Source organism: Ceratotherium simum, chromosome 29 (genome assembly GCF_057802395.1).
Source record: "Ceratotherium simum simum isolate JZ-2026a chromosome 29, ASM5780239v1, whole genome shotgun sequence".
Classification (NCBI taxonomy): Eukaryota; Metazoa; Chordata; class Mammalia; order Perissodactyla; family Rhinocerotidae; genus Ceratotherium; species Ceratotherium simum.
Window position 1 is genome coordinate 10,979,024 of NC_141928.1, and position 21,499 is coordinate 11,000,522.

General features: G+C 41.6%; 1 protein-coding gene across 1 annotated transcript in view; it reads left to right on the forward strand.

Annotated features, from left to right (window-relative positions):
• The first annotated feature begins 1,293 nt into the window (after positions 1–1,293).
• Positions 1,294–21,499, forward strand: part of PPP6C (protein phosphatase 6 catalytic subunit) — a 33,502-nt gene continuing 13,296 nt past the window's right edge. Inside the window, exons 1-2 of the mRNA XM_004423446.3 lie at positions 1,294–1,473; positions 20,981–21,076. Of these exons, the coding sequence (XP_004423503.1) occupies positions 1,399–1,473; positions 20,981–21,076 (171 nt within the window). The 5' untranslated portion in view covers positions 1,294–1,398. The remainder of the gene's footprint in view (positions 1,474–20,980; positions 21,077–21,499) is intronic.

The window sequence follows — 21,499 nt, forward strand, 5'->3', positions numbered from 1 at the left end:
CATACAACTATCTACTGGGGCTTTGGGGGGAAAAAAAATGAATAAATAAAATCTTAAAAAAAAAAAAATAAAATGAGTTAGATCATGTTACTCCTCAGCTCAAACCCCTGCAATAACTCCCCATTGCATTAAAAGTAAAAATCAACGTTTTTTTCATCTCTCCTATTCCTCTCACCTTGCTCAACTACACTAATCTTCTTGCCATTTCCCGAAGATTCTAGACATGCTTCTATCTTAGGGCCTCTGCGCATCAGCTCTTCACTATAATTTCCCTCAAGTATCTGCATGGCTAACTCCCCCACCTCTTTGTTGGTTCCTAAAAATGCATCACCCCATCTCCCCTACCCTGATGGGTTTTTTTTCCCCTTGCACTTATCACTAATATGCTATACAGTTATTTATTATATTTATTGTTTATGTTCTGTCTCCTCTACTAAAATGTAGCTACGTGTTGAGGATAGGGATCTTTGTCTGTTTTGTTTACTGAATATCCCAAGCGCCTACAACTGTACTTGGCACATAGTCGGTGTTCAATAAACAGCTGTTGAATGAATGAACGTAAAGGTATACTAAGTGCCAGGTCCTGTTCTAAGCGCTAGAGGTACCACAAAAAACTCCTCGTCCTCCTGGGACTCACACTGAAGTATATTTAAACCAGACAGACCTATGTTCCAATCTCGGCTCCCCGCCTGTTCCCTGTGAGATTTAGGGAATGTTACTTAACCTCTCTGAGCCTTGCTTTCCTATCAATCGTTATGAGGATTAAACGGAAAGCCAGCATTTGTATAGCATTTAGCATAAGAAATGCTTTAATATTTGTTTCCCTTCCTTCCAGGCTGGAAGACTGGTAGCCTGACATCTCTGCCACAGGTTTATGCAAGGTTTTCACAAAACCTTGAAAAGGTGCAAACAGGTTATAATGGCCAGGCTTACACAACTTTTAACTGAAGATGTTCTGGTGAGAGAATGCTTAATAGGGTCAGAGTGAGAAACCAGGGAATGGCTAGGGTCACCTACTTCGCCGTTTTGCGTTGGAAAAGCCTCGCTGGGTGCCCAGAGGTGAAAGTCTGCAAGAAAGAAAGGGGAGGAAAAGAGGAGTAGCTGGCCACTACTGAAAACTACAAATCCCAGCACTCCCCACGGCAGACAACTACGGGTCCCAGCAGGTTTCACTGTCTGGAACGAGGCGGCCTCTAGAGGCGTGCAGCCTGGGTTCAGCGGGAGAAGGTGTGGGGCGGACCGAGGCAGCGGGGAGAATCCGGTCAAGCTTTACGCCGTTGCGCAGACGCCTCTCACGGGCCGGACGTGACGTAGGGAGAGTTCCGGCTTCGGCCTCCGCCGGTGCCGCAGCTACTACAGCAGCCGACGCTGCCGCCGTCGGGGCTTGTTATTTCTAAAATGGCGCCCCTAGACTTGGACAAGTATGTGGAGATCGCGCGGCTGTGCAAGTACCTGCCGGAGAACGACCTGAAGGTGAGCCTGGCCGGGGCAAGAGCGCTGCTTGCGGTGCTCGCCCCTTCCGGCAGCGGGGCACCCGCCGGCCCGCCCTTCCTCCCTCCGCGGGACCCCCGCCGGCATCCCGTCCCGTCCGGTCCCGGTGGAGGGCCTGTCGCGGGGCGAGGCCGCCCGGTGCGACTCGGCGTCGCGCGGAGAACGGGGGAGCCCGAGTCCCCCGAGTGCTGTCCCCGTTCCCTCAGCGGGGATCCCGCGGGATGCAGCGGCCTGTGCCCCAGCCTTGCCCCTCTTGGTCTCCGGGCAGCCCCTGGGCTCCGAGCCCTAACAGCTTTGCTTAGAAGGCTCCTCTCCCCTAACCCCTTACCCGGGCTCCGGGAGTCTGAGCCGAGCCCCAGCGGGCAGTGCCTTCGGGATGGGGTCATCCCCCAGAGGTGGTGACAGGAGCCCGGGTGGCCGGCGTCTGACAGGAGATGCCGCCGGCTCCCGGAACGCGGCCTCCGTGTGTGTAGGTTTTTGGGGAGTGGGACGAGGGTGGGCCAGAGCTGTTGGGTAGAGATGTGAGAACGTCCAGTCGTTCCTCTTTCCGTCCGTCTTCTCCCAATTGCTCTTTAGGAGTGTTGGTTTGCGTCTGCTAATGCAGGTGGGAATCCCGTGTTGGAGTCCCTTGTTGAGCTAACTTAAGTGGATAAAGTAGTAGGCCCTCAATAAATACAAATACTTTTCTGTTCCCCCGTAAATTTCTGAGTGTAATTTAGTAAAGGAATATCAGTCTTTGGTTTACTGCTCTTTTGACAAGTGTTTTTCTGCGTTTGTTAAAACCAGTGCTTAGGTGTCGAGCAGTGTTGAGCCAAGTGCTAGTGTCTGTTTTATTCGTTCAGTTAGCTTTGATTTGCTGTGTGGTGAGTGGCTAAACTGTTGATAGTTTTGCGTTCTTTTTATTGTTTAGGCTGTGGGTTTAAAGTAATTTGTCTTTGTGAATTCTTCCTCTTAACGAAGATGTTACTGTTTTTTTTTTTTTTTGCTGTCTTTTTTGGTACAGGAAGTTGATATTTAACATCAGTCAACAAGTATGCAAAATGTTTAAGGCCACAGGAGCTGTTGTGAATGTAACTTACTTGTACTCACTCGTTAATTATACGTGCTGTATGATAGGGGAGTCATTCTTGTGCATTTCCCCCTTTTTGGTATGATAATTTAGTTAAAATGAAGACAGAGCCAATATTAGTAGAAATGTAGCTTTCATGCTCATCTGAGTCCTTCAAACGTTAGTTTTGTGGCTTCTTTCTGCTATACGTTTTTTTAGGAAATGAGGGTACCACCACCATTGGCACCCAGTTCATGGAAAACTAACCAGACATTTTTTAGTAGCACTGTTAATCGTGTAGGTGAAGTTGGTTTTTGCATGTCAGTGAATTGATGTTGAGTTTTCTGTTCTTTCATGTATGTAAAGCTGTTTAAGCTTTGTGTTTATAATGAGTAAAATGTTGCGTATTCCTTTAGGCTTCTTAGTTTGATAAACATTAGATTTCCTTCCCACCTTAAGGAAATATAGTTATTAAACCATTTCATTTCCCTTTGCAACACAGTTGGACTGTACTTAGCATGTATCTGTTTCTTAATAAATTTTTTTTTTTAATTTTCTGGACAAATGGGAAAAAAAGAATTCTGAATTTTTCTCTATAAGTAGAGGCTTTTCTTCTTGGAAATGTTTTTATCACATTAATTTGCTTGCACTGCTCATTTCTGGTATATTTAAAGAAATTTAATTTTGTTGCTACTTCTTGGCATAAAGTACAGACTAAATTTAGGCAGACCAAGAAAGTATTCCAGGAGCACCTTTCCGGAGGTTTTAAAGCCAAAATAAAAGATTCTATCAGAGGAAGAAAAGAAGTCATTGGGGCTACTTAATGGTCATTATGGAAAAGATTTGTTCTGGTAGAAGAAAAATTCACCTGTGTTTTAAATTGACTAGAAGAAGTTGCGAGTACTAAATAAAATAATCAATGTGTAGGATGTTCTAGGTCTAATCAGGATTTCTCTATATTTAAATTGGAATTGGTCAGATCACTAGTACTGGATCGAATCTACATAACTGTTTGGAAGGAATAAGGGTGAAATTTGTGAGAGTAGACCAAAGCGTAACCTTCTTTTCTTAAAAAAGAGCTCATGTGATTCTCATCCACAATAAAGATTTCAGAGCAGATCATAGAAGATACAGATTCCATATCTGGCCAAGTGGAAGAATGAATGATAAAAGACAGGTTTACAGAATACTTAAACTTCAGTATGTTGGCAGGAGAGGGCTTCTGTAATTTGGCGATTGTCTGATCTCTTGGGCAGTTCTTAAAGGTTGAATGTAAGTAAAGTTGCGCACTGAGTTGGTGTTCAGTTTTTTTACTGAAGAACTGAAGACAGTTGTGGTATGGGTTGGGAGAATACTAGTGTCTGTCTCAGAGATGCAACACAAGGAATTATGTAATTCCATAGTAACCACTTATGGATTAATAGTTAATGTAGTCTTTTTGGAACTCACTTTTATGTTTAGTCTGAGCCACCTCTGAGTTTTTCATATAAGGCTACCTGCTCTGCAAAGTCATACCTGTCTGAAATGCCTCCCTAAAGCTTCAAAGAATTCTCCCTTGCTTTTTTCTGAGATTTGGTGAACAGCTTTTCACACTTCCTCATTCAGCCTGTGATTTTGTAGATTCTCATCGTATATGGTAGTCTTTATCTTTCCAGACTTGAAGCCTCTTAGTCTTGTCACTCACTGACAAGTGAGTGACACTTGTCACTCACTGACAACTGAACATAGTACAGCAGTTAGGGACACACCATGCCTTTATATAGGGCTAGAAGAGTGTTTTCTGTAAGACCCTTTCTGTTAATGCCTGGCATTTTGTTTGTCTTTTTGTCCACAGAATCACATGCTCCTATGTCTTCTGAAAATAGCCTGTAACAGTGCTGTCAAATGGAAATAAAATGCTCAAAAACGTGAGCCTCAAATGGTCACATTTTAAAAAAGTAAAAGGAAACAGGTGAAATTAATATTAGTAAATTTATTTAACCCAATTTTAACATGTAATCAATATAAAATTACTAATGGAATATTTTGCCTTTTTTTTAACTAAGTCAACAAAATATGGCGTATATTTTACATTTACGACACATCCCAATGCGGACAAGCCACATCTCAGGTGCTCAACAGCTACATGTGGCCATAGGTGTCGTATGGGACAGTGCACAGCTCTGACTCCCCAGCCCCTTTCCTAGAATTTCAGAGCTGAGAGAGAATCAGAGTGCATCTAGTTCTGTACCCTTCTCATTTTACCCCGGGGGGAAACTGAGCTTCGTAGAGTTTATGATCTGCCTGGGGATGTCCAGCTAATCAGCGAATTAGGTTTGAAAGCCTCCTTGTGCAGAGCTCTTTCTGATATGATAGCCTTTTTAGGATGACAAATAGCGTGCTTTTCTAGGTACGTCTTTCACTTCATCACCTTTCTTTTTACCTTCCCTTCTAAGTACATTGGACTGATCTCTTCTGGCAACGTGCCATATACTTCCCTGCTTCTTTGCTTCTGCTCAAACTGTTTCTTTCATCTACTTATTTAATACTTACAAAGCACACATATTAAATCGTTTAATACTCTATGAGTTGGGTACTAATATTTGCCCCATTTTACAGACAGGTAACTGAAGCAGAGACAGATTAAATAACTTTGCAAAGTCATACAGCTAGTAAGTAAGTGGAGGAGCTGGGATTCAGACCTAGGCAGTCTGGCTCCAGGGTTCATGTCCATAACTACCACTTATACTTCCTCCATACAATACCCTCCATGTCCCTTTTGAGCTCTAGCTCAGATGCCGCTTTCTCCATGCAGGGCTCCTGGATTCCACAGTCAGAATTATTAGCAATGATTAGAATTTGCATAGATACTTATAGTTTTCAGAGCACCTTCATGTCCATTCTGTCATTTACACAATCCTTGTTTTTTTTTTTTTTAATTTTTATTTATTTGTTTTTCCCCCAAAGCCCCAGTAGATAGTTGTACGTCATAGTTGCACATCCTTCTAGTTGCTGTATGTGGGACGCGGCCTCAGCATGGCCAGAGGAGCGGTGCGTCGGTGCGCGCCTGGGATCCAAACTCTGGGCCGCCAGCAGCAGAGCGCGCGCACTTCACTGCTAAGCCATGTGTCCGGCCCTACATAACCCTTGTGATAGGCAGAACAGATATCAGGACCAGGACTTGATGAGGTTTAAGTGATTTTTGCCACAGTGACTCAGAGTACATACTTGAATTTATTTGCTCTGGAAAATTCCCATTCTTTCTTTTCTTTACTGACCTTTGCCCCGTAGCACTTTGTGCTCCATTTTACCACTTATGATGTTCTGTCTTGCATGATAGCAAATATGTCTGTCTCCCCCATTAGACTGTAAGCTTCTTGAGGCCCAGGATCATCTCTTGTTTATTTTTGTCTTCTCCACAGTCTTAGCACACTGCTTGTATGTGATAGTCAGTTAAGGTTTCTTGAATCAAACGGTATACTGCTTTACAACAGACATTTCTTTAAATGTCTCCTTGTGTCAAGTACCGTTCCCTGTGGGTGCTAGAGATAGAATCCGATACTTCTCTCTGCCTTCGAGGGGCTCTTGATATAGTAAGGGAGATAGGTAAACAAATTGCGTGGTGTGGTAGGTGCTGAAATAGAGGGCTGTCCAGGATATTGGGGAACATAGAAGCAGCAGCATCTAACTCTGGAGCCAGAGATGGTTTCACAAAGGAGGAGCAATGAGAAGATGAGCAGAGTTTGTTAAGGTAGACAAAATGGGAAGGCAGGAACGTGCAAGCAGAATAAATACCGTGTGCAATGGTATAGCTTAATCTGAAAGAACATGACTGGTTCAGGGAACTTGAAGTAGTTTGGTATGGCTGGAGGTGGTGCTGGGAAGACAGGCAGAGGCCAAATCATGGAAGACTAGGCCGATAAACTTGGATTTTTATCTTTTAGGTGGTACATGGATAAACACGTCAAAATGTTTTTGTATTTTAGGGGGAAAACAAATCATACTGTGCTTTGTGATTTTTTTTTTTTATAATTTTATTTATTTATTTTTCCCCCAAAGCCCCAGTAGGTAGTTGTATGTCATAGCTGCACATCTTTCTAGTTGCTGTATGTGGGACGCGGCCTCAGCATGACCGGAGAAGTGGTGCGTCTGTGCGTGCCCGGGATCCGAACCCGGGCCGCCAGCAGCGGAGCGCGCGCACTTAACCGCTAAGCCAGGGGGCCGGCCCTGTGATATTGTTTAAAATGTGGCTAACTAAAAAGAAAGGTAGATTCAAAGAAAATGATTATAGGGATGCAGTGTTGTATGTGGTAGGAATATGACAAAATCATGAAGATGGTATCCGAATCGAGTTTGGGAAACACTACCATAGACAGAAGAGTGCCCTTGAGAGACTGTTAAAGAGGACAGTGACATTAGGTTTTAGAAATATTCTGGCAGCATTGTGGACTATGGATTGGAATGGGACAAACATGTCATGGAAGCAAGAGGCCAGGTGACATGAGAGCTTGAAGTAAGGTCGTGACAGGTGACTGTGGTTTTTAAAAGGAAATGAAGAAGGTATAATAGGACCTGTTGACATATTGTTTTTAGGTTATGGGAGAGAGAGAAGAGTTCAGTGTGATCGCTTAGTTTCTGGCATGGATTACTTAGTAAATACTATAACTTCCTTAGTAAATACTATAACTAGATTAAGGAATGCAAGGGACTTTTTTTTGGGCTGTACTGAGTTTGAGATGCTGCCAAATCAAGACATTGAGGTAGAGATGTTCAGAAGACCGCTGGATGCAGAAGTTGGTTAGGTAACAAATAGTTATTGATTGCCAGATGTGCTCCCAACACTGTTCTAATAGCATTAACTCCGGAATAAGATCTAGACCAGTGGTTCTCAACTAGGGGTGATTTTGCTCCCGAGAGGATATTTGGCAATGTCTGGAGACTTTTTTTTTTTTCTTTTTGTGAGGAAGATCAGCCCTGAGCTAACATCCATGCCAAACCTCCTCTTTTTGCTGAGGAAGACTGGCCCTTAGCTAACATCCATGCCAATCTTCCTCCACTTTATGTGGGACGCCGCCACAGCATGGCCTGACAAGCAGTATGTTGGTGCGCGCCTGGGATCCGAACCCAGGCCGCCAGCAGTGGAGCGCGCACACTTAACCACTACGCCACAGGGCTGGACCCCTGGAGACATTTTTGATTGTTACAGCTCGTGGGTTGCTGTGGGTATCTAGTGGGTGTAGAGGCCAGAGATGTTGTTAAACATCTTATAATGCACAGGACAGCGGCCTCCCACAACAAAGAATTATCAGTAGTGCCGTGGTTGAGAAATTCTTGTTTAGAGGATGCAGATATTTTCTTCTGGATTGTAAGGATGTGAATATCATTGTCATCTTGGATTCCCACTTCTCATTCCCAGTGATTTGTATTATAGTAGAGACTCTATACAAAGGCTATGTAAAATATAATTTTAGATAGATTTTTGTTTCTTAAGATAAGGGTATTTTATAAATACCAATATGTAAAAGGAAATAGTGTGTTTTAGGTAGCAAGATCAGCTAAACAAAGAATTACAAAAATTTAAAATCCAGTGTATTTGAGGGCAAGGGGAGGGAGCAGGGAGACAAGAGCAGAGAATAGAATGGAACTGTGAACAAGTGTCTTGAGGAAAAGGTAGAGGAGGGAAATAGGACCTCCTAAGAATGGGAGTCATCAAGAATTAGCAATTAATTGGGCATTGTGGGGAAAGCTGGGTGTAGTTTGCCCTAAATTTGGGATAAGCTTGGGAATCTTGCCTCAGTGCCTGTTCTGGAGCAGTAAGAGAAACCACGCTTCCTACAAAGCAAGCAGCAGAACAAAACTGTGAAGGGCTCTGAGGAACCTCTCTCCCCCGTGGCAAGGCTGGGCTCTGTGAGGCCATTGTGTAGCTGGCTGATTTATGTCGAGTTTGTAGAGGTTTTATAGACTTCTTTTTTGTGTGTGTGCTTGATATGAATTTGTAAGCTACTGCTGAACTGGAGAGATGAGAGGCAATGGCTTTGGCTTAGAGACTTAGCGCCCTAAATCCTCAGTTGGGACTGCAGAAGTGGCAGTTACAGGAGGCAGCTGTTATTTTACTCAAGTTAGCGTGCCTGGCCTTGGGTTGAAGATGCTGCCTAAGTAGTTTTTATGTGTGTTCTCTGAACACTCATGGGCCTTTGAGATTGTCAGGGTTTCACAGTGATGTTCTTTACTTTATGGTCTCCTGTTACTTTCAGATCAGCACTGGGGATGTGGGCCAGTCACTAAGGGTGACTTGCAGTTCAGCAGGCATTATGGGCTGGGAGAGCCAGTCATATGTTGCTGCAAATTCTGGCACATTCGTATGTGGTAATCATGGAGTGTCTCAGGAATCTGTGCTGTGATTAGTTTCAGTGTGTTAAATGATAATTCACTTTGTTCTGAAAAGGATATAGAGTGGTTTACAAAGATGCATTCAATATAGCAGTATAAATTACATTCAGAATAAGTAAGAAAAATGAGACAAAGAGAAAATAAAGATAGGAAACCAAGATGAAGCCAACAGTAAAAGTAAGAATAGTATACGGGATCTGGCCTGGTGGTGTAGTGGTTAAGTTCGAGTGCTCCACTTTGGCAGCCCAGGGTTTGCGGGTTCAGATCCTGGGCATGGACCTACACACTGCTTGTCAAGCCATGCTGTGGCAGCGTCCCACATATAAAAATTGAGGAAGATTGGCACAGATGTTAGCTCAGGGCCAACTTTCCTCACCAAAAAAAAAAGAAGAGGATACAAAATAAAAGCTCTGATTACCAGGTTACTTCTTTGAGATTAGGTCTTAAGCTTTCTAGGAACCTACAGAAAGATGGAAACTGATCAATTAAAAAATTTACGGAGTCTATAAGATGATAAAAACAAGCTTCTCAGGGAAATCATATCTATCCCTGATAGAGGGAGCAAAGAGACATTCCTCCTCTGGGTCCTCCTTGAAGGCAACTGTTTAATCACAGCATCCTGTACACCTTGTTTATAGTCTACACAATGACAAGCTCTATAGAGGATTGTTTCCTGTAATGTTCCTTACTGCAGTTTGACGGCATGACATTAAAGTGCAATTTGGGAAAAAGCAATTGAGGAAGGAGGGCAGTATAATGCAGGGTGAGGACAGGCCTCTCTAAAGGACAGTCTGACTTAATTCAGAATGGAGTTTATAGTAGGTTGGTTTTTTGGGTAACATTTTACTAATTGATCTTTAATGAGGTGTACCCAGTGGAGCCCCCAAGTTTACAAGTAACCAAGAGTTTCCTGAGAGCGGGCAAGTAGAGAGATCAGCATTGTAGGAAATAAAGAACTTTTCCCTCCCAGAGATGCATTGTGGAAAGAAGAGTGGGAGATGAGCTTCTTTGGAAGCTTGTGTCAGAGGATGTGTTAGGGGAAACATTCAAATTGTATTCATGGTATGGGCTTTGACCTTCACTGATGGAAGTTAGGCCTGTTCTTAAAGGTGTGAAATCTGAAAATCTGAAAGGCAGGGTGGATGGGACAAGTGCCTGACAACATGCAGGCCTCTTGGCAGCAAACAGAAAACTCTGCCCACTCTTGTGCAAATTACAGCAAAGCACTTCTACAAATACCTCGGTGGAATTCTCTTTGAGGAGATTTGGTGAGTGTATCTGAAAAAATATTGCAAATATTAATTGAGCAAGGCATTACACCTAAGAAAGGTAGGTAAGGTCCTGAGATAAGTACTTTAAAACATCATGATGTTGTTTTATTTTAAAAATTGTATAGTATCAGAAAAAAACATGTTCAAAGTATTAATTGCTGCTTTATGAAGCTAACTTAAAAAGAGTAGTGCTTTTTATTCTGGCAAGATGAGGAGAAGGGAGGTGGTAATGAAAGACTATAAGAAAATACAGACCAAACATGGCATATTTGTTCTTTGGAACTACCTTTAGCTAGATGGAATTGAGTTAGGGTAAAAAAAAAATGCAAATAGTAGCTTGTAAACTTTGGGAGCTAATTACTATAAAAACAATAAATTATATATCACAGGTCTAATGGATTATAATAAAAATAGAATGCTGTACAACACTGATCTTTGGAAATTGACTGGAAGAACAACTATCTCTATCCATAAGGAGTGGGTTTGGGTGGTTGTGGTAGAAGTTGGTAATTATTATTTTTTTAATAGGTAATATATATTAGTTATTTAAAAAAATAACATTTATTGAGATAAAATTCATGTATCATAGAGTTCACTTTTTTTTGTTGATGAGGAAGATTAGCCCTGAGCTAACATCTGTTGCCAATCCTCTTATTTTTGCTGAGGAAGATTGGCCCTGGGCTAACATCTGTGCCCATCTTCCTAAACTTTGTAAGGGACGCCGCCACAGCACAGCTTGACAAGCGGTGTGTCAGTTGGCCCCTGGGGTCGGAACCTGCAAACCCCGGGCCGCCAAAGCGGAGTGTGCGAACTTAACCACTTTGCCACCGGCCAGCCCCATAAAGTTCACTTTTAGAGTATACAATTCAGTGGGTTTTAGTATATTCACAGAATTGTGCAACCATCACCATAATCAATGTTAGAACATTTTCACTACCCCAAAGAGAAACTCTATACCTGTTAGCAGTAACTCCCCATTTCCCCCTACCCCAGACCCCAGCCCTAAGCCACCACTAATCTACTTTCTATCTCTGTGGATTTGCCCATTCTCGTTATTTCATGTAAATTGAATCATGTATTGTGTGGCCTTTTGTGACTTGCTTATTTCACTTAGCATAATGTTTTTAAGGTTCGTTTATGTTTTAACATGTATCAGTACTTCATTCCTTTCTGTGGCTGAATAATATTCTGTTATATGGGTGTACCACATTTTATTTATCCATTCATCTGTTGATGGATGCTCAGATGTTTCCACCTTTTGACTTCTAAATAATGCTGCTGTGAACATTGGTGTACTGTTATCTTGTCAAGTCCTGGCTTTCAGTTCTTTTGGGTATATACCCAGAAGTGGCATTGCTGGGTCATATGGTTATTCTATGTTTAGCATTTGAGGAACTGCCACACTGTTTCCCACAGTGGCTGCACCATTTTATATTCCTGCCAGCAATGTATGAGGGTTCCAATTTCTCCATGTCCTCGTCAACACTTATTTTCTGTTTTTAAAAAATTGTAGCCATCCCAGTATATGTGAAGTGGTATCCCATTGTAGTTTTGATTTGCATTTATTTCCCTAATGACTAATGATATTGAGCATCTTTTCTTTTACTTATTGGCCATTTGTGTATCTTCTTTGGAGATGATGTCTATTCAAGTCCTTTGCCTATTTTTTTTTTTTTTTTTAAAGATTTTATTTATTTTATTTTTTGCCCCCAAAGCCCCAGTAGATAGTTGTATGTCACTGCTGCACACCCTTCTAGTTGCTGTATGTGGGACTCGGCCCCAGGATGGACAGAGAAGTGGTGCCTCGATGCGCACCCGGGATCCGAACCCGGGCCGCCAGCATCGCAGCGCGCGCACCCAACCACCAAGCCACAGGGCCGGCCCGCTTTGCCTATTTTTTAATTGGGTTGTTTGTCTTTTTGTTGTTGAGTTGTGGTAGTTCTTTATATATTCTGGACTTTTTTTTTTTTTTTTTTAAAGATTTTATTTATTCAGTTTTTTCCCCCCAAAGCCCCAGTAGATAGTTGTATGTCATAGGTTCACATCCTTCTAGTTGCTGTACGTGGGACTCGGCCTCACGTTGGACGGAGAAGTGGTGCCTCGGGGCGCTCCCGGGATCCGAACCCGGGCCGCCAGCATCAGAGCGTGCACACTTAACCGCCAAGCCACGGAGCCGGCCCTATTCTGGACATTAAACCCCGATATATGATTTCCAAATATTTTCTCCCATTCTGCAGGTTTTTCCTGCAGTTTCTCCCATTCCTTTGATGCACACAAGTTTTTAATTTTGATGAAGTCAAGTTTATTTATTTTTTCTTTTATTGCTCATGCTTTTGGTATATCTAAGACTCCATTGCTAAATCCAAGGTCAGGATGTTTTCTTCTAAGAGTTTTATAGTTTTAGCTCTTATATTTAGGTCATTGATCCATTTTAATTTTTATATATACTGTGAGGTAGGGATCCAACTTCCTTCTTTTGCATGTGGAAATCCAGTTGTCCCAGCACCATCTGTTGGAAAGACTGTTCTTTCTGGTTTTATATATATATATATATATATATATATATATATATATATATATATATTTTTTTTTTTTTGGTGTGGAAGATTAGTCCTGAGCTAATATCCCTTGCCAATCTTCCTCTTTTTTGCTGAGGAAGATTAGCCCTGAGCTAACATCTGTGCCCATCTTCCTCTATATTGGATATGGGATACCACCACAGCATGGCTTGATGAGCGGTGTGTAGGTCTGCACCCGGGATTCAAACCCTTGAACCTTGGGCGGCTGAAGCGGAGCCCGCAAACTTAACCACTACGCCACCAGGCCGGCCCCTGGTAATATATTTTTAATAAGTTTTTTTTGTAGGTTATACAGTCATATGGTTCCAAACTTAAAAAGTATGAAAAGTTATAGATGTTGTCTTCCTTCCACTCCTGCCCTCAGCCACCCAGTTCCCTTCCTCAAACAGCAGTTTAGGCATATACAAATAAAAACAAGCAAGTGTGTGTATGTGTGTGTGTGTGTGTGTATGTGTGTATATATATATATATATATATATATATATATATATATACATTTTTTTCTTTAATACAAGAGGTAGCATATGCATTACTCTGCATCTTGCATTTTTTTTCAATTAAGGCTGTTGTCTAGTTTCAAAATGACATTTGCTAAGTTTTTTTTAAAGAAATGCAATAACTACAGCAAAATATGAAGAATAATCTACCAATACCTCTATGTTTCCTTCCACCAAGAATAAAATTTTTTTAAAAAGTAAAAGAAATAAACAAAGATGGAATTCCTTTTTTTGACATCTCCAGCAACTGCTATTATGGGTTTGATTTATATCCTTCTAGGTCACATTTTATAATTCAGCATGCACTTCTATGTAGTAGATTGAGTGTGTGACTGCGTGTGTGTGTAGAAACTCTGCAGAGCACTTTGCATACATTATCTTATTTAATCCTCAGAATATCCCTAGGCTGGTATTTCTGTTTTGTGGATGAGGTAACTGAGGCACAGAGAGATCAAGTAACTTGCTCAGGGTTACACAGCTGAGTAATAGACAGTAAGTTAAGTAATAAGTAGTAAGAGGTGGAGCTGATATTTGCTCTCTCGTCTCTTTGACTTCAAAGGCTGTGCTTTTCACCTCTGAACTATGCCATGGTATTACTTGATATACCACTTTTCTGTCTTAGAGTATAAAATGTTCTGGGATTGGTACTTGTTGATTTAGGAATAAAGGAGTATTTATTCCCTCGCAGCCCTATTCTGTTTCTCAAAATTTGACCTTCCAGTACCATTGAACATAGTTGATCACTCCTCTTTTGAAACATTTTCTTTTCTTTTTTTTTTTTTTTTTAAAGATTTTATTTATTTATTTTCCCCCCAAAGCCCCAGTAGATAGTTGTATGTCATAGCTGCACATCCTTCTAGTTGCTGTATATGGGATGCGGCCCCAGCATGGCCGGAGAAGCGGTGTGTCGGTGCGCGCCCGGGATCCGAACCCGGGCCGCCAGCAGCGGAGCGCACGCACTTAACCGCCAAGCCACGGGGCCGGCCCTGAAACATTTTCTTCACCGATTTCCAGAATACCATACTCTCATGGTTTCCTTTGTACCTCACCACGCAGTCTCTTTTGCTGGTTCCTCCCCTTTTCCCTGACTTCTAAGGGAGGTCTTAAGGCTCATTTCTCGAACTTACCCTTTTCTCTGTTTGTAAGCAGCCACTTTAATTATCCCTTCTAGTCTCATGACTTGAGATATATATATCCTGACAGTCTCCAAATTGGTCTCTCTGGCCCAGATCCTTTTCTTTGAACCCAAAACTCATTAGGTCAACTGTTTATAGCACATCTTAGGCACTTGGAAGTCTGGTAGGCATCTAAGACTCAATGTGTCAAAATCAAATTCTTACAGCCAGGGGCCAGCCCCCTGGCATAGCAGTTAAGTTCGCATGCTCCGCTTTGGTGGTGGCCCGGGGTTTGCCAGTTTGGATCCTGGGCGTGGACCTACTCACCGCTCATCAAGCCATGCTGAGGCGGTGTCCCACATAGCAGAGCTACAACTCTACAACTATGATACACAACTATGTACTGGGGCTTTGGGGAGAAAAAAGGAAAAAGAGGAAGATTAGCAACAGATGTCAGATGTTAGCAAAGGGCCAATCTCCCTCAAAAAAAAAAAAAGTTCTTTCTTTTGTTGTTGGAAACAACCCAAGTTCCAACAACTGATGAATGGGTAAGCAAAATGTGGTAAATACATACAATGGAATATTATTCATCTATAAAAAAGAACAAAGTAATAACTCATGTTACAATGTGAATGAACCTTAAAAGCATTATGTTAAGTGAAAGAAGCCAGTCACAAAAGGCCACTTATCAGATGTCCAGAATGGACAAATCCATAGAGACAGAAAGTAGATTCGTGATTGCCTAGGGCTGTGGGGAAGGGTTGTGGAAAATGGAGAGTGACTGCTAACGGGTACAGAATTTCTTTTTGGGGTGATGAAAATGTTCTTAAATTGATTATGGTGGTGGTTGCCCAACACAGAATATACTGAAAACCCTTAAATTTTACACTTTAAAGATTTTATTTATTTTATTTTTTCCCCCCAAAGCCCCAGCAGATAGTTGCATGTCATAGCTGCACATCCTTCTAGTTGCTGTATGTGGGACTCGGCCTCAGGATGGACGGAGAAGTGGTGCCTCGATGCGCACCCGGGATCCAAACCCGGGCCGCCAGCATTGCAGCGCGCGCACTTAACCACCAAGCCACAGGGCCGGCCCAAATTTTACACTTTAAAGCGGTGAATTTTATGGTATGTGAATTATAACTCAATGAAGTTGTTAAAAAATCAAATTCCTGGTTCCCCATCTCCCAAACCAAACCCAAACAAATCAAAACAATCTTGTTAAAAAAAATAATTGATAAGCTGGACTTCATTAAAATCTTTTGCTTTGCAAAAGACACTGTCAAGAGAATGAGAAGACAAACCACAGACTGGGAGAAAATGTTTGCAAAAGACATATCTGATGAAGGACTTTTATCCAAACTATACAAAGAACTCTTAAAACTCAACAGTAAGAAAACAAAGAAACCCGTTAAAAAATGGGCTAGGGGCCAGCCTGGTGGCATAGTGGTAAAGTTCGTGCGCTCTGCTTTGGCAGCCCAGGATTCGCAGGTTTGGATCCTGGGTGTGGACCTATACACCGCTCATCAAGCCATGCTGTGGCAGCATCCCACATACAAAATAAAGGAAGACGGGCACAGATGTTCGCTCAGGGACAATCTTCCTCAAGCAAAAAGAGGAAGATTGGCAACAGATGTTAGCTCGGCCAGTCTTCCTCACCAAAAAAAAAAAAAAAAGCACTGAAGAGCTGAACAGACACCTCACCAAAGAAGATCTACAGTTGACAAGCATATGGAAAGGTACTCCATATCATATGTCATTAGGAAAATGCAAATTAAAATAATAATATGATACTACTTCACGCCTGTTAGAATGGCCAGAATCCAGAACACTGACAACACCAAATGTTGGCAAAGTTGTAGAGCAACAGGAACTCTCATTCATTGCTGATAGAATTGCAAAATAGTACAGCCACTTTGGAAGGCCGTTTCTTACCAAACTAATGGCAGTTTCATACCAAACTAAACCTACTGTTACTGTACGATCTAGCAGTCATGTTCCTTGGTATTTACCCAACTGAATTGGGAACATATGTCCACCCAAAACATGTACACAGATGTTTATGGCAGCATTATGCATAATTGCCAAATTTGGAAGCAACCAAGATGACCTTCAGTAGGTGAATGGATAAATAAATTGGTACATTGGGACAGTGGAATATTATTCAGTGCTAAAAAAAAATGAACTATCAAGCTGTGAAAAGACATGAAGGAACTTTAATTTTATTTATTTATTTATTTTCCCCCCAAAGCCCCAGTAGATAGTTGTATGTCATAGCTGCACGTCCTAGTTGCTGTATGTGGGATGCGGCCTCAGCATGGCTAGAGAAGTGGCCCGTGGATGCACACCCGGGATCCGAACCCGGGCTGCCAGCATCGGAGCGCACGCACTTAACCGCTAGGCCATGGGGCCGGCTCCATGAAGGAACTTTAAATGCATATTACTAAGTGAAAGAAGCCAACCTGAAAAGACTATATTTGTATGATTCCAACTATGTGACATTTTGGAAAAGGCAAATCTGTGGCGACAGTAAAAAGAGCATTGGTTTCCAGGAATTGGGGGGAGGGAGGGATGAATAGACTTAGCATGGAGTATTTTTAGGGCAGTGAAACTATTCCATATGATACTACAGGTAATGTATAATGATACATTTGTCAGAACCCATAGAATGTACACCAAGAGTGAACCCTAATGTAAACTATGGATTCTGGGTAATAATGATGTGTCAACTTAGGTTCATCAGTTGTAACAAATGTACCACTCTGGTGTGGGATGTTGGTCATGGAGGAGGCTGTGTGTGTTTGTGAGCAGCGGATATATGGGAACTCTCTATACTTTCTGCTCAGTTTTACTGTTAACCTAAAACTGCTCTAAAAAATTAAGTCTATTTAAAAGGAAAAAAAAAAAAACCCCCAAAACTACAATAGAAAAAATCTTTCCTTGGAGTCTTAACTATCTCAGAAATGACTATTTCCATGCTTGCAGTTACTTAAGCCAAAAATCTTGAGTCATCCTTGATTTCTTTCTTTTAATACTCTGTCTCCACTTGTTCCCAAATCTAGTGGATGCTACATTCAGAAAAGATCTGGAATCTGTTCACTTGTGACCACTACTTTTATGACCCTGGTCCAAACCGGTGTTAACTTCTACCTAGATTATTGTAGAAGCCTCCTAACTGGTCTCCCTACTTCTGCCTTTGCCTCTTCCCTGCCCCTGACTTCCCTATTGTCCATTTTCAGCACGACAGAGGTAAGATTGTAGCACTCCTCTGCTCAGGACCTTCTAATGGCTTCCCATTAAAAGCCTAAGTCCTTGCATTCACCCCCAAGCACCTAAAAAAATTCGGTGGTGCTCTCCTGTTTTTCTCCTCATTCAGTCTACTCCAACCACACCAGCCTCGATGGTGTTTCTCAAACAGCAAGCATGCTTCCACCTCTGGGCATTTTGTACTTACTGTTCTCTCTGCCTGCCATGCTGTTCCCTCATAACCTTAACTCTTTTAAAGATTTTTTTTTATTTATTTATTTTTCCCCCAAAGCCCCAGTAGACAGCTGTATGTCGTAGCTGCACATCCATTCTAGTTGCTGTATGTGGGACGCGGCCTCAGCATGGCCAGAGAGGCGGTGCGTCGGTGCTCGCCCGGGATCCGAACCCGGGCCGCCAGCAGCGGAGCGCGAGCACCTAACCGCTAAGCCACGGGGCCGGCCCTAACCTTAACTCTTTTAGATTTTTGCTCAAAAGTCACTTTTTCAGTGAGGCTTCTGTGCTCACCCTATTTAAAATATCAGTACCTGGGCCGGCCCCGTGGCTTAGCGGTTAAGTGCGTGTGCTCCGCTGCCGGCGGCCCGGGTTCGGATCCCGGGTGCGCACCGAGGCACCACTCCTCCAGCCATGCTGAGGCCGCGTCCCACATACAGCAACTAGAAGGATGTGCAGCTATGACAGACAACTATGTACTGGGGCTTTGGGGGAAAAATAAATAAATAAAATCTTTAAAAAATAAATAAATAAATAAAAAATAAAATATCAGTACCTACCCCCTACCTCTACCACTCTTTATCCGTGTTCCAGTGCTTCATTTTTCTCCATACCTCTCATCACTATCTGAAAAATTAGTATATATATATATTACTTATTTTTTTATTGTCTGTCTCTCTCGCCGTTAGCGAGTAAGCCCCTTGAGAGCAGGGCATTTAGTCTGTTTGGTCATTACCGTTTATTTACTTTGTGTCTAGAACAATACCTGGTACCGTATTAGACTCGCAATAAATATTTGTTGCATTGAACAACTAAATATTCAAGATAGTATAGTGGAAAGAGGTAGAAAACCTGGATTCCAGATCTGTCACTAAGATTAAGTAGCTTTGTGACCTGAATGCTTGTGGGTCTCAGTCTGATCGTCTGAGTCAAGTGAGAGATTTGGCCTAGGTGGTTTTTAATGCAAACCAGAATTTTATAACTGAAGGAACTTTAGCATCTTTCATTATAAAGTTAAGGCTCTGAGCTCAGAAACATTGTTTTCACTCACCTGTAGCTGTTCCTGTTATGAATAATGGATGGATTATATGGCAAGCCTAAGGATTGTTTGTTGAAGCATCTAAGGGTTTTGGGAAATTCAGCACAAGGAGAAGCTAGCTGTTGAGGGACTCAGGGCCAGAAGGCCTGTAGGCGAAAAGGAAGATCTTGCCTTTGAGGTGCTATTTGAAGGTCAGAAACTTAGTCTAGGAATAATAACAAGCCATTTTATTTTGAAATTTTCTAAACATGTCTATTTCCCCTCATTTTCTTTTGAGCGCCCTTTTTCCTCCTACTCCCCCCTCGGCCCCCCACCGTTGTGAGTTCCCTCCTCTGCTTCCCTCTGTGTAAAGTGTTGTAGCTACAACTGTTAACGCATGTCTCTCATGTGTTGAAGTGAATTGTAGCATTTAGATTCCTTAATTAAAGTTTAAAATCATTTCATTCTGCTTGTGTAGTTTAATTTCTCCTTTCTTGGCAGACCTATCATAAAACCCGGTAGGGCCTCTGGCTGTAGTATAAGCTGGTCTCAGATGGGAGGAAGATTCTCCTCCAGTTCTCTATACATATCAGGACTATACATTTCCTTTTGCAGAGTGCTGTTGTGAGAATCATTTTCCTTCTATGAAATCTTTTGGTTTGAGTGCTCTGAGAGGACAAATATTTTAAAAATGCAAACATTTAAAGTTATTTTTAGGGGCCGGCCCCGTGGCTTAGCAGTTAAGTGTGCAAGCTCCGCTACAGGCGGCCCGGGTTCGGATCCCCGGCGCGCACGGACGCACCGCTTCTCCGGCCATGCTGAGGCCGCGTCCCACATACAGCAACTAGAAGGATGTGCAACTATGACCTACAACTATCTACTGGGGCTTTGGGGGAAAAAAATGAGGAGGATTGGCAATAGATGTTAGCTCAGGGCTGATCTTCCTCACCGAAAATAAATAGACAAATAAAGTTATTTTAAAAATTAGAGTAATCCTCAATTTTAGATTTGCATTTTATAATTAATTAATTAATTTTGGTTAACTTTTTCATTTTGAGATAATTGAGGATTTATATGCAGTTGTAAGAAATAATACCAAGAGGATCCCCATGTACTCTTCACCCAGTTTTCCCAGTAACATCTTGTAGAACTGTATTACAAATACCACAACAGCATATTGACATCAATACTATCCACAGATTCTACCGTGTTCAGATTTCTCCAGTTTTACTTGTACTTATTTGTGTGTGTTTGTGTGTGTGTGTATTTAGTTCTATGCAATTTTATTACATCTGTAGTCTCATGGATCCAACACCACATTCAAGACATAGACGTTTCCATCACCACAAGGAATCCTCGTGTTTATAACCATACCCACTTCCCTTCTGGTGCCTCTGACTCCTGGACCCCTGGCAACCGCTCATCTGGTCTCCATGTCTATAAATTTGTCATTTCAGAAATGTTATATAAATGGAATCATATAGTATGCAGGGGATAGGTTTTTTCTTCAATCGGCATAAATCCATTAAGATTCAGCCAGGTTTTTGTGTGTCAATAGTTTGTTTCTTTTTATTGCTGAATGATATTTCATGGTATGGATGTACCACAATTTGTTTAGCTATTCACTTGTTGAAGGACATCTGATTTATTTCCACTTTTGGGCTATGATGAATTAAGCTTCTGTGAGCATTTCTGTACAGATTTTTATGTGAACATAAATTTTCATTGCCAAGGGTACAGTTGCTGGGTCATATAGTAAGTGCATGGTTTGCAATTTACTTTAAAAATTAGTAGATAAAAACTTTTCCTGTCAAAATTATTTACTCTTGCATTTTTTGGTGAAAAGCATCATTTTATAGTTCTTTGTAAAGCTATCTGTCTTCTAGAACCTAATGTTTGTGTAGCCAGGAAGTTTGCATTTTGGAATAGTCATTGTATTTTTCTTAGGCATTATGAGATGAAAGTGAAAGCTGGCAGAAATCTAATTCCAGAATCGTCAAAGGGTAGTTTCCCTTCCTATCAAACAATCTGTGTATTAGTTGTTGTCTTTTTTGCGTTTGATCCTTAGTTTTAATATTGTAGTGAAAGGTTGCATTTTATTTTCTGTTTTTACAGCGGCTATGTGACTATGTTTGTGACCTCCTCTTGGAAGAGTCAAATGTCCAGCCAGTATCGACACCAGTAACAGTGTGTGGAGACATACACGGACAGGTAAAATTTCATGAGCAGATTTTTAGTTTTTTTTACTATCTACAGTACATGTGTATTTCCACTTGTGCTGCAAAATATTAAAAAAAAAAAACCCAGCTGATGGTTGGCTAGGTTGCCTCAGTCTGCGTGACAGTAATGATTCCTGGTTACTGTTACAGTGAAGAAAAGTAGTGGTCAAATTATTCATGAAGTTTGTTGTAATTATAAAGTGAATAGAATGCAGCATTATTGCTCTGTGGAAGGGGGGAGATATAAAACACAACATGGACTGCTATTAGTTATTATGATTAGTAGGAGGTGCTTTGGTTTTAGACACTAATTTTTTATTCATTCTATTCATTTCTATGCTATTCACTCTTGTCATATTTTGTTGAAAATTTATCATTTCCTTAGCAAGAAGGAGAACAAAAGTTAGCAAAAGTT